The 11738-nt window shown below is 37.9% G+C and overlaps 1 protein-coding gene across 1 annotated transcript; it reads right to left on the bottom strand.

Moving 5' to 3' along the window:
* Positions 1-3908: 3908 nt before the first annotated feature.
* gpr25 (G protein-coupled receptor 25) lies at positions 3909-5741 on the bottom strand. The gene has a single exon (XM_056401605.1). The coding sequence runs from the start codon at positions 5658-5660 to the stop codon at positions 4542-4544; it is 1119 nt and encodes a 372-aa protein (XP_056257580.1). The 5' UTR covers positions 5661-5741; the 3' UTR covers positions 3909-4541.
* Positions 5742-11738: the final 5997 nt, after the last annotated feature.

Here is an 11738-nt window from a genome sequence, read left to right on the forward strand (position 1 = left end):
GACCATTTCTTGCCCCTATGTTTAATCCTGCACAAGAGAATTTGTTGTAGTGAGACACTGAACCTTGACACTGTCATCAAAAGTACCAGATGTCAGGTTTGTTCATAGGACAGTCACAAGTGAATCATCCATTTAAAATGTATAACTTTTAAACCTTCAACCTGAGCTTTTTTTTATTTATTTTTTTATCATCAAGCCGACTTTGCACAGATCAAGTGTAGCTCATGTATACTTGGCTTGAGCTGTAGTTTTAAGCAACAAGGAAACCACAGCCAATCATCTGATCTGAGAGTTGCAGCATTAGCATGATCTGTGTGAACAGACTGCATGTTGGTGGTTCAGTGGTGGCAAGTTAAAATATGCCACCAATGTGCAAAGTTACTGTATCTCTAAATTCAAAACGTTTTTATTTTTTAGAGCTGGGAAAAAGTGGGAAAAAAGAGAGATCACTAATGGGACAATACATTGTGTGTGCATGTTTATACTGTTCATGGAATCTAAAGTTTGTGTAAGTGACATCTGTGCATAAAAAATCACAATAATATGAATATGAAAGGGAAAAGCTTTCACATCATTTTTACTTAGCTTCAACAACCGACCAGATTCAGAAATTGTACAAAAGAAAAAAAAGAAAAAGAAAGAAGAAAGACAGAAAGAAAAGAATAAAGTCACAGTTACAGGATAATAATAAATGCTACAACATCTAACAGCAGTAGGTGGATAGAAGATTCATTAAGTCGGCAAACCAGCTCAATAATCTTAGTCATGCAAAAATATCTGTCTAAAGTTTTAATCATCATGAACCAGACCAAAGATTATGCCGGCAGCAGCAAAACCTCTCAGGATGTTGAATTGGGTATGAATGCATTTTTATTGCTTATTAATTCTACTTTGTATTTGTAAAAGGACGATAAAAATCCTGGACGGACAAAATCTCTGAAGTCTGTATATCAGTGTATACCATCAATATATCTGCAGCTTTATATATATATATATATATATATATATATACACTTTTTGTTGTCATTTTGACATTGTTCATTTTTTCCCATTAAAGAGTTAGAATTAGTCATGCTCATTTTACAAGTTGAAAGTAAGTTCATGCATCGAGGAGCATGACTGTTTTAATTCTGAAAATTGGGGTTTTGTTATGAGAGGCTCACCGGCATAGAGAACTGCAGACAGCACTGTGAGAACATCACAAGTCTGTAGTCTCACCATGAACAGTAACATATTGACTCACCCGTAGGTAAAATCTGATAAGACTACCAAGGTCTCACCTTTCATTTTGTGTGTGACAGACTGGCAGAATAACTGTCAACAAGTAATTCAATTCAAAAGAATTTATTCTTGACAAATTACATTATTTCATAACTTTTTGATTTCAAATTCCGCTTTTACATTAAAATAAAATATAATAATCAGCAATTACTCTCCTGGTTAGAATGTGGATTCTGTATTTAATAAAATAAGCAAACTGAGTTGAGGGTAACCAATGACAAACATTGTAAGTAAAATTATTATGTATCTTATTTCTTCATGGAAAAAAAACATCTGCAAAAGTGTTCACCACCATTATTTAAAGTGTACAGAAAGTATGAAAAATAGATATTTAAAATAATTATGCCAGTCACTTTAGATTGACAGTATTTTAATAAGCATGATCAATAAAATACTTTATAAATACTGTATGAATTGACTCTATACACACCATGCATTTTCATTTTTAATCTGCGTGACCTTTAACATTACTGATTAACACTGGAGAAAATATTTGTGGCAGGACACTCAAACCACAACAGTTAGTGTCGAACGCACACACTGTAAGAATTACGCTTCTCAGAGTGGCATATACAGTATAAATCAGTAAGCTGTGTGAAAGCGAAAATTAATCTGTGTATATCCACATTTATGCATTTCATCTGTGTGAAACATTTTCCATTATTCGGTGAACAGCTGTTGACGGCAGTAATTCAGTGAACCTTAGACCAGCCGTGCCTGGTACGCCCGGTGTGTGTTTCCGTGCGTGTGTGTGTGTGTGTGTGTGTGTGTGAAGCTTGTGGACATAAGTCCATTAATATGTTCAACTGTGCAATAAACAAAAAGAGAAGTGAACTTATTCATTGATTAATGTGAAATATGAAATAGATAAAATAGAACAGATTCCTTTAAAAATGAGTGAAATGTTAGGGAAATCCACACAGTTTCATTTTTCAACTTTTCTTTGACCCTGACCAGGGCTGTTTTCTGAAACATTGATCTTTACAAGTTTAAATAAATGCATGACACTGTGTCGCTCTCTGTTCTCTTTTTTTTTTTTTTTTGATGTTGTTGTGTGTCGTTTTTTTTTTGTCCTGCGAGCCAGTACCTTGCAGCAAAAAAAGGAAGTGTGCCTTTCACCAAAATTTTTTAATGATTAAAAAATAAACATCAAATTGAAAAGCTCTGAAAAATAACATTTTAAACAGTTTTGTGGGAAAACAATAGTGGCAGTGCTCCTCCAATGACTTTTTCAGGAGTGGGGAAATTCCTGACCCCTTGTACCCACACCCTGGCACCTTAATTTGGTTTTCTCACTTCATCAAAAGACAAACCACCACATTCATATCACATGTACGACTGAAAAACAAGTGGGCACAACTGAACATCTGAACTTTCAACCTGACTTGCTGGTAACACTCGCATAAAAACTCTTGATTTCTGAGAAGTTATATGTAGCAGTTACATTTAACCTGAGCGACTTAACAAGCTCCTAAAAAAAGAGGTCAGGGAAAAAATATGTGCACATACAAATGTTTTAAATGCCATCTTCATCTCAGGAGACATCACAGATGTCAGATCTGAAGTGTCAGTTGTTTACATATTTGTTTAGTTTCATGTGGCAAGTTGTGGCCTGAGAGCCTTTGCTGAATGTTTCCAGTGGGTCTCTTTTCATGTTGAGGCACTTGCTGATTACACGTGAGTGTTTCTATCACCTTGCACTCTAAAGGCGGTTATTTCCTGTTGCAGATGTCTGTGTTGGTTGGTTGTAGGTTGGCAGTTTATTTTTCTTCTACTTGCTTGTGCCCCATTCTCATGTTCCTTTTAGCGTTCTTGTTTTGTTTTGCAAAGGTCACATGTGAAAGTGCTAAATGACCTCATATTTCACACAATGGAGTTTCACATAAGTCTACATGATGTGTTTATGTGTCTTTTATTTGTCCTTTGTCTGTGATGTCAAAATGATTAACAATATCACCAATTGTTTTTGTCATTGTCTGTTATTTTTGAGAAAGCAATTTGTGTGTGTGTTTGATTTCGTCAACAAAGCGATGGGCAAAAATGGCTCAATGAGTATTTTTTCATAACGCAGTATTAGGCTTCTTTGTCCTGTTCTCACATTACAATAGTGAGTGCCACAAGAGAGCCGCCGTCCAAACAAACAACATATCCAAATAAATTCTGCCTAATCAACACATTGAAAAACCTGTTACTCTTGTATCTTATTATAATCACATTTTAAAGAAAAAAACCCTTGAATAATCATTATCATACACACCAACAAAGGAATGGGCTCATATTCATATTGAGCATTTTTGCATAACTGTGAATGAATGCTTTAAAACTGACACTTATTGTTTAAAACTGAGCATTTACACATCACAGACACTAGGTGGTACTGTGTTAGAGAACTGCATCAAATGTAACAAGTGCCTGTTCTGGATCATTGAAAATAGCACCAATAATAGACTTAACAGCCTATTATCTTCACAATAGTATGGGGAATTATGAAATGAAAATGATTTTTATTATGATTTCATTTTAGAAATGCAACTTTATTTATGAAACCAATATATACATTTTTTAAAAAACATCCATGCAATGCACATTTTAATGTTATACAACATAATTAAATTTTTGTCCTTGATACGTCCTTGATATATATATGTACAATATATTACATATAATATTATATTTAACATATAATATATGTTATATAATATATATATAATATTGTATGTATATGTGTGTGTGTGTGTGTCCTTGTGTCGTTGTGTATATATATATAAAACAGAAACAACAATTTACTCTACAATCCATAATCCAGATTACTCTAGTATATTTATACAATATTTATACACTTATACTCTACTAATGCTGCTCAAAATGTTAAAGATTTTCATACAAACAAAAGATATTGGTGAACACTCACATACAGAATATCAACATTAATGCATTTATGTACCGTATGGTATGGTTTGGTTTAAGCAGTATATAATAAGCAATATCTATGGAAAATTAGAATAAAGGAAAGATATGAGAAAAGAAATTCACATTATTGTACTAATTGTAATCTGCACTGTGTGAACAAACAAAACTGTACAGCACAAATCTTTTTCAAACCATATCTTTGGTTTCACTTAATATTGAAACATCCCATCAAGAGTGAAACATGCACAAATTCTCTCATTATCAAGTTGCTGCACAGATCAGATCTTAAAGGGCGAGAGACAATAGGTTTAATACCTTCAACGTTAGAGATAGGAATCTGTCTTCTTCTCCTACTCAAAGATCTGAAGCTGAGTTCTCCCACCAGTTCCAAAGCTCTCTGAAGTTCCCATATTGGTGAAGGAAGCTGATGAGGTGTGACTCTGCACTAGCTTTGGCTTTCCCGTGCAGGTCTTGTACAGGATCTTGGCGCGTCGTCTGAAGTGATGGTCCAGGAAAAAGTAAATCGCTGGATTCACACAGCTGTTGAGGAAGGCCAGGCAGCAGGAGATGAGGAGCCCATTTCTTTGCCATGCCAGGTTATCACAACTCAGACCAGCGTTCGAGAGCAGCGAGCCAATCATAATGGCTTTGAAAATGTTGAAGGGGAGCCAAGACACCACAAAGGCTACTATAATCGAGAGGACCATCTTGAGGGAGTGTCTGCGCCGGGCTTCAGTTCGAGGATTGGCAGTCGTAACACAGTGCTTGTTGAGATGCATGATAATGATGCCATAGCAGAGCCCGATGATTAACACTGGAAAGACAAAGGTGAGCAATACCATGGTCAGGCTCAGGACAAGAAAAAAAGGCGAGTTGTCATTTTCCACACAGGACAGCCCATCTTGGGAATGCTCCACTCCTCGGTACACCAGGGATGGGATGCCGAGCACCAGGGAGATCAACCAGACTGCAGCACAAGTGGCACGAATGCACTGACTGCTCCTCAGGTACCTCGAATCCATCAGCTTCACCACAGCCAGGTAGCGATCAACACTCATGCAGGTAAGAAAGAAGATGTTGGAGAAGCGGTTCACAGCAATTATGTAGCTGCTCAGCTTGCACAACAGGTTCCCAGCCGCCCCAAAGTTCCACTGTCCGTCCTGGCTGGCAGAGATGGCCCAAAGTGGCAGCGTGAGGACGAAGATGAGGTCAGCCAGGGCCAGGTTGACGATAAATGTGTCCACCAGTCGCCCACTTCTCCTGCTTTTGCTGCCCACAACTGAGATTACGAAGAGGTTTCCCAAAAAGCCTGAGAAAAATATGAGGTAATACGCAGTGGGGAGGAAGATGTTGAAGCCACGGAGGTGTGAGCTGTGACAATTCAGAGGAATACTAATATCAAAGGTTTCATTCTCTAAACTCTCACTGTAATTGTAGTCATAAAATGGATCATCAGTGAAGGCATCCATTCTGAGAGATCACAGACAGGGTCCGCAGCGCAGCTGTTTGTATTGTGGCACGGTGGTTAATCTAACTGTGTCAAAATGCTGTTGCTTGATATTACACGTGAAAACCACTGAGAAAAAAAGAGATCCTCTTTTACATATGTGCCTACCTCTCACCCGTCAGCACCATCTTCCGCCATAGAGAGGAACAATACTTCTGAACTCTTCTTCGTTTCCTCTTTCCATCCTTTTATTTTAGATGAGTGAGAAAGACAGAATATTTCTTTACTGATTTGAAATAAGATCACACTTTGAATCTTGACGAGCAGTAGTGGGTAGCAGCTATAACATGGTAACACAATGTTTACAGCAGGTTGTATAATGCCTAATGTGGAGCCAATACAATCTTGCACTACTTTATTCAGCATGTGACTTATAACTCAAGTAAGGTAGAAGTTTACAAATGAGAGTGAAACTAAATGTTTGAACTCTTCATAAATCTCATGTTTGCAAAAGATTTCAAATGCTAAAATATAAAAAAAAACCAGACATTATTTGTGTTCATACAGTTGCTCCATAGATATTTGCTCACACCAGTGATCACATCTGTTAAAACTATGGAAGAAGACACATTCCTCCTACCTTATATTCCTGTGTACACGCGTCTGCCTCTTTCACAGTGTATTATACGTATCTGACCAGTAGGGGGCAGGTGAGATTTACTTGTGTTTTGTATGTAGTGGCCTCCTGCCACTGAGTGTGCTTCTTGAGAAAAGACCACAGATATTTTGCAAAAGAGTTTGTGTCACTGAGAATTAGTGAAAACATGTTTACGCTTCAAACCAGGCATCTGATTTTAGGTGTTGTCAAATCTGCTCTATTTTCCGTCTGTAAATCCATCAATATTTTCCCATGAGTCTGTCCATCCATTTTCTCTCCTCCAAACCTAATTTTAATTGCTTTTGAATAGCTTTGTACCTGTTTGTTTAAGTCATATTGTGTATGGTGCAGTCCCCTTTACTTTAAGTCACATGCAGTTTGTTTAACGTTGAAGCTGCAACATTTTTCTGAGAAAGTGAAATGTAAATAAGTTTTGCCCTCAATGATTCATTCTTATTAGGACGTTAATAATAATCATGTTGGACTTTTATTGGACTATTGGCATCATTCATTAGTTTCACAATGAAATGAGTGTACTAATAAAAGCACAAATTTCACAGAGTGAGGTAGTTAATAGCTCTCACTTGAGCAATGCAAGTAAATCACAGTACACCTAAAATACCATGACAACAAAATATTTGGTCAATTATGTTTCCAGAGTGAGGATAAGCATTCAATCTCAATTCATGTAAAACTTATATAAGTATATGATAATATGCAGATATGTCCTTTCCAGCTTTATTTACTTCTCACTGACGTCATGAGAGCTGGCCATGGACCCAGACAACCACTGTCCTCTTTGCTTTTGGGCGCTGACTGGATATAAACACGTTTGTCCGAGTATTTACACTTTCACCAGTCAGATTGAGGATTTGAACCACCGACCTGTTATGTCACAAGTTCACTTAATTACTGACTATTTGTAATTGCAGAGGCCAGCATCGTATCAGCAGAGTAATAGGTAAGATCACAGCCAACAATTAAAGTTTAGAGTGCAATTTTACCATTGTTATTTCTATTTCTGTAGACAACATCTATTGCATGTCTGTCTATCTGGTAAGAGAGAGCTCTCCTGTGTTTCTCCGTTTTTCCTCATGAAAGTGTTTTATGTGTATTTTTTTCTTAACCAGACTCAGGGTATAAAGATGGAGAACCTTAAAGCAAATTTGTGATTTCAGGGAAGTGTAAATAAAATAAAAGACACGGCTTTCTGCTACCTCACTACCAGATAACAAAAAATCACAAAGGAGCAAGGATAGCAAAATAATTGTGTTTCATTCACCACAGACGTGGCGTAGCTTGAATATCTTGCATCCTGGCGCAGCAGACAATGTTAGTGCCAGTGTGATGTACGGCTAAAGTTGTTTTTCTTTATCAGCTGCCTGGCGGTTCCCATCACCACAACGGAAACCAAGCTGAAGCAACCTGAAACTGCTTGGCACTGCAATTGTGTGCATCGGCTTATGCTCTTTACCAAGTACTGGTTTCATCATATGATTTTTCTCTTTTCCTCAACAGCTAAGAGCTTCTCATTGAGCTTTGGTGAAAGATAATAGAGACTGACAGGACAGAGAAGGCTTTGGCAGCCATGGCCATTGTTACAGAGAAGGAAACTGTCATCATGACTACCTCCTCAAGACATAATAGACCTCAGGAGAAATGAACTCCGTGGTCCAGCTCGCAGCTATTGTGCTGGGGCCGGGAACAGTGAGGTTTGGAGGACAGGCCACATCTTACAAGAGGCTGGAGAGCGCTTCATTGTTCTGCAGGGAGTTTCAGTTAAGAAAGCACGGTGAATGAATGACCTCCTTATAGGATCCCCGCTCCACTTTCTAGCATTGTGAGTTATTCAAACACTCCTTTACTTTGTAGTTTCAAGGTGATGTGTGGATATACTCATCACAGCAGAAAATCCTGTCAGTCCTCATTGTTCGGTTTGACGTCGTTCTCCCTCACGCTCAGCTGTACCTTTTCCTTTCAAAAGTTTTAATTATTTCTTCTGCATTCTTGCTGCTCTGTCAGTGGAGCGCTACATTCCTCTCCCCGAATAAGTGCTGTCTCACTCCAATTGAGCAGAGTAAATGTGAGAGCCAGTGAATGGAGCAGCCTCAATAGGAGAAAATAAACAATTGCATTGGTCCATGGGTGCAGCGGGGGAGAGCGGATGAGAGGAAGGGAGAAAGGCCTCCCTAACGTGCTAAGATTCCCATGGATACTTAGTCCTTTTTCTGTTTAGAGGAGGATCTCGTAAAGTACTTCAACAGTGGATGATTTCTCTTTTCCTTTTACTCTGTTTTTATTTGAGGAGAGAAAGGGTGGTATGCGTCAGGGTGATTGTTAGACATGGGGTGGGTCACATGCACACACGTGCGCACTCGTGTACACACACACACACACACACACACACACACACACACACAGACACACACACACACACACACACACACACGTACAATTTGCTCCTCACTTGTCAAGTGCTAAGTTTCAGAAAAGGAGTCTATTGTTTGGGTGTGAAAGGTTCTTGTTTTAACTGTTTAACTAAATCAAAAGTTCCTCTAACACAAAGGATTGCAAAGCCTCAGTCCTCCTTTCTGTCATTTTAAGTGGTCATGGGCTTTTAACTGTTGGCTTTTGTTTAAAAAAAACACCATTTTAACCCACTTTCCTCATGCTTACATACAAACCATATAATCCAAAAAAATGTGAGTAACATAAAACGTAATTCCTCTGTCACTCTTCACAGTCATAGCGGTGTCTGCCGCTGTTATATCACTATTGGTTTGAGTGCATGACCCCAACCGGTCAATTCAAAAAAGCTGGTGCCAGTTAGATAACACTACACCTAAAACCTATTATTGAACCATTTGATTGATTATATTTTCAAAACGATATCCAGCCGTTGCTATGTGGTTATTGTTGCTCAAGTTGATGCTGTTACGATGGGGAGGTTTTTTGGTGAAACTTGGTAGATACTAAGGCTGTGTCCAAAACCACTCCCTTGTTCACTCTGTCATTACTCCTTATACGACACACTCAAGACACTTAGTAAATCATTGTTTGTATTGTCACTGCCAGGTGTAGAGTCACATAATGGTAATTTTTGCACCTATAAAACACAGAGCATTGCATTGTCAGATTGTTGTCAGAAGTAGGCTGTGTAGATGCCGTGAACGCCGCTCTTTTCTCAATCTCTTTGAAGGCACTATATCGTTCATCAATACCCACTCAGATTTTGATTATTAGACAAATTAAGTGGCAGATGATAAATGTAGTGCACTGTATGGGGAGTGATTTCAGTTATTTCAGGGTGAAACGGTCAAAGCTAGGGTGTTGCTAGTTGGTTTGTGGTGGGGATGGGGTTGGTAGGGAGTGTTCTGTGGTTGTTTGGGCGTTGCATGTGCTTGCAGTAGAAGTAGTTCTGATAGTAACTGTAGTAGCACTAATAGTTTTACCCTGTGTGTGTGTGTGTGTGTCTGTGTGAATCTCAGTTGTTACAAGCAGAGACAATCAGTTTAGTTTTGAATCCAGGAGTGGTAGTTTTAGCTTAATAATTGCCTTTTTAAACTCAGATATGTTGACCTACAATGTGAATTCATCACGTTCAAATTAAAGGTTTTAGCAGTTTTCTGTGTCCGCGTTTACATGTTGAATGGAAATAAGCATATCACATTTTTACAACATTTTATTACATAAATTGTGATTTAAGCATGAAAATTGTGTAAAAGCTCATTTGATTCCCAATGAGGTGACAACACATTAATAAAGTTTATCTGATTGAAAGTTCAGTAGGTCAATCTGGAAGTTTCTCATTTTAATTGATGACATTGTTCCAACTGTATAACTTTATGTTTCACGTGGATTTGGAAGATGTATTTATAAGTTAGGCACACTTTAGCTGAAAATACCCAGATAACGTAATGTAATATCTTTCTGTTGTTTTCCGTCTGTCGACATTTTGCCCTGCTCTTCCGAGGCCTCTTTATAAATCAGACATCAACATCTGTTGCTCTTGTGTATGCCAACAAGTGCTTTCTTAGTGTAGATGTGAATTTTTCCTAACACTGGAGAATAAACTGAATAAACACTGAAGAATATAATCCAGTGTTAAATGTTGCATAATACCAGAACAAGGTATTACTTTATGACAATTTAACAACAGTGAAAATACATCAAATGTAACTGCGTTGCTTTCTCTGTGGAATAATAAATGTCCTTTAAACTGAACCACTACAAGATCATCACTGTAAACCACACTACAGAAGAGAAATGGAAAATATGCAAATGTGTCTGATCAGCTTGTTTTAGGACATTAGGTATAAAGTGATGAAACATTATTGGAATGGCAGAAGAATTTGTGGAGCTCAGCAAAACACAAGATCTGAGGTCAGGTCATCCAGTCCTCCTAGTTTTTAAATATTGCAGCAGGACAAACACTTTTTTTTCATACAATTTAAACAGATTTTTGTTGTCCGGTGTATTTTCTTATTTATGCTATATTACGTCTTTCTTATATTTCTTTTTAAATGACGCACTATTTGCAAATAAAAAAAAAAAACCTACATTACTTGACTTGACAGAAACTGAAAGATTTCAGCCAAACTGTTTCTCCCTGAGTTCAGGTTATCTTCCCATCTCAGAGCATTTAGTAAACACACAGCTTAACTACTCAGAGAGGAGTCATGTTTCATCTGCTGTTGACTCCACATGAGAACTTAACGAGCAGCTTTGAGAGAGGACAGGAGCGGCCTGTTGACTATAGTTACCCTGTGGCTGGATCTGGTTTGTGTTAAGGAGACTATGATGCTTAAATGGTTAGGTAAGAAAATCATTATTGTTGATGCACTACTGGCAGCTGGTGGCAGGAGTGTGAAAGATTGGGCGTTTCTACATAGAACAAGTTGATTAATTGAAAATACATTGTATAAACTTGATTATGTGCACTGTAAGGCATGTGCTGTTTTGTCAGGTATTATTTGTCATCAGCAATAATTTCTCTGATGTTGTAATGAATACATTTGACACTGGCCAGCGTATATTATCATACAAAAAATTTATTTCAAGTTGTAAATGTTACACATGAATGGCTTATGTAAGTTTAATAATGTCCATAAACGAACTCCATCCTGCAGCATCTATTGAATAGGGACATGTACAGGCCTCTCAAAGGGCTGAAACCATCAGCCATGTTGCATGTTGCTGGCAGCACTTCAGTGACTAATGTCAGTGCAGGTATTTCGCCTTTACAAAATATACCAATCAAACATGTTTTTTTGGCCCTCCGTGTAGAGACGTGTAATCGCTCCTCACAGCCACATATTCAGTAAAACGGATGGTTTCAGTTGTCAAAAAAAGTCTGAGCTTGATGCCGGGGTGATGCTTTTTGATGATAAACTGGTTAGCAACAGGTACCATCAGACATATGTTCACGCAGTGCACACATGA

Source organism: Seriola aureovittata, chromosome 2, assembly GCF_021018895.1.
Source record: "Seriola aureovittata isolate HTS-2021-v1 ecotype China chromosome 2, ASM2101889v1, whole genome shotgun sequence".
NCBI classification, from domain to species: Eukaryota; Metazoa; Chordata; class Actinopteri; order Carangiformes; family Carangidae; genus Seriola; species Seriola aureovittata.

Excerpts from the sequence above, each read along its gene's own strand:
- gpr25 (XM_056401605.1), bottom strand. The coding sequence starts at position 5,660 with ATGGATGCCTTCACTGATGATCCATTTTATGACTACAATTACAGTGAG.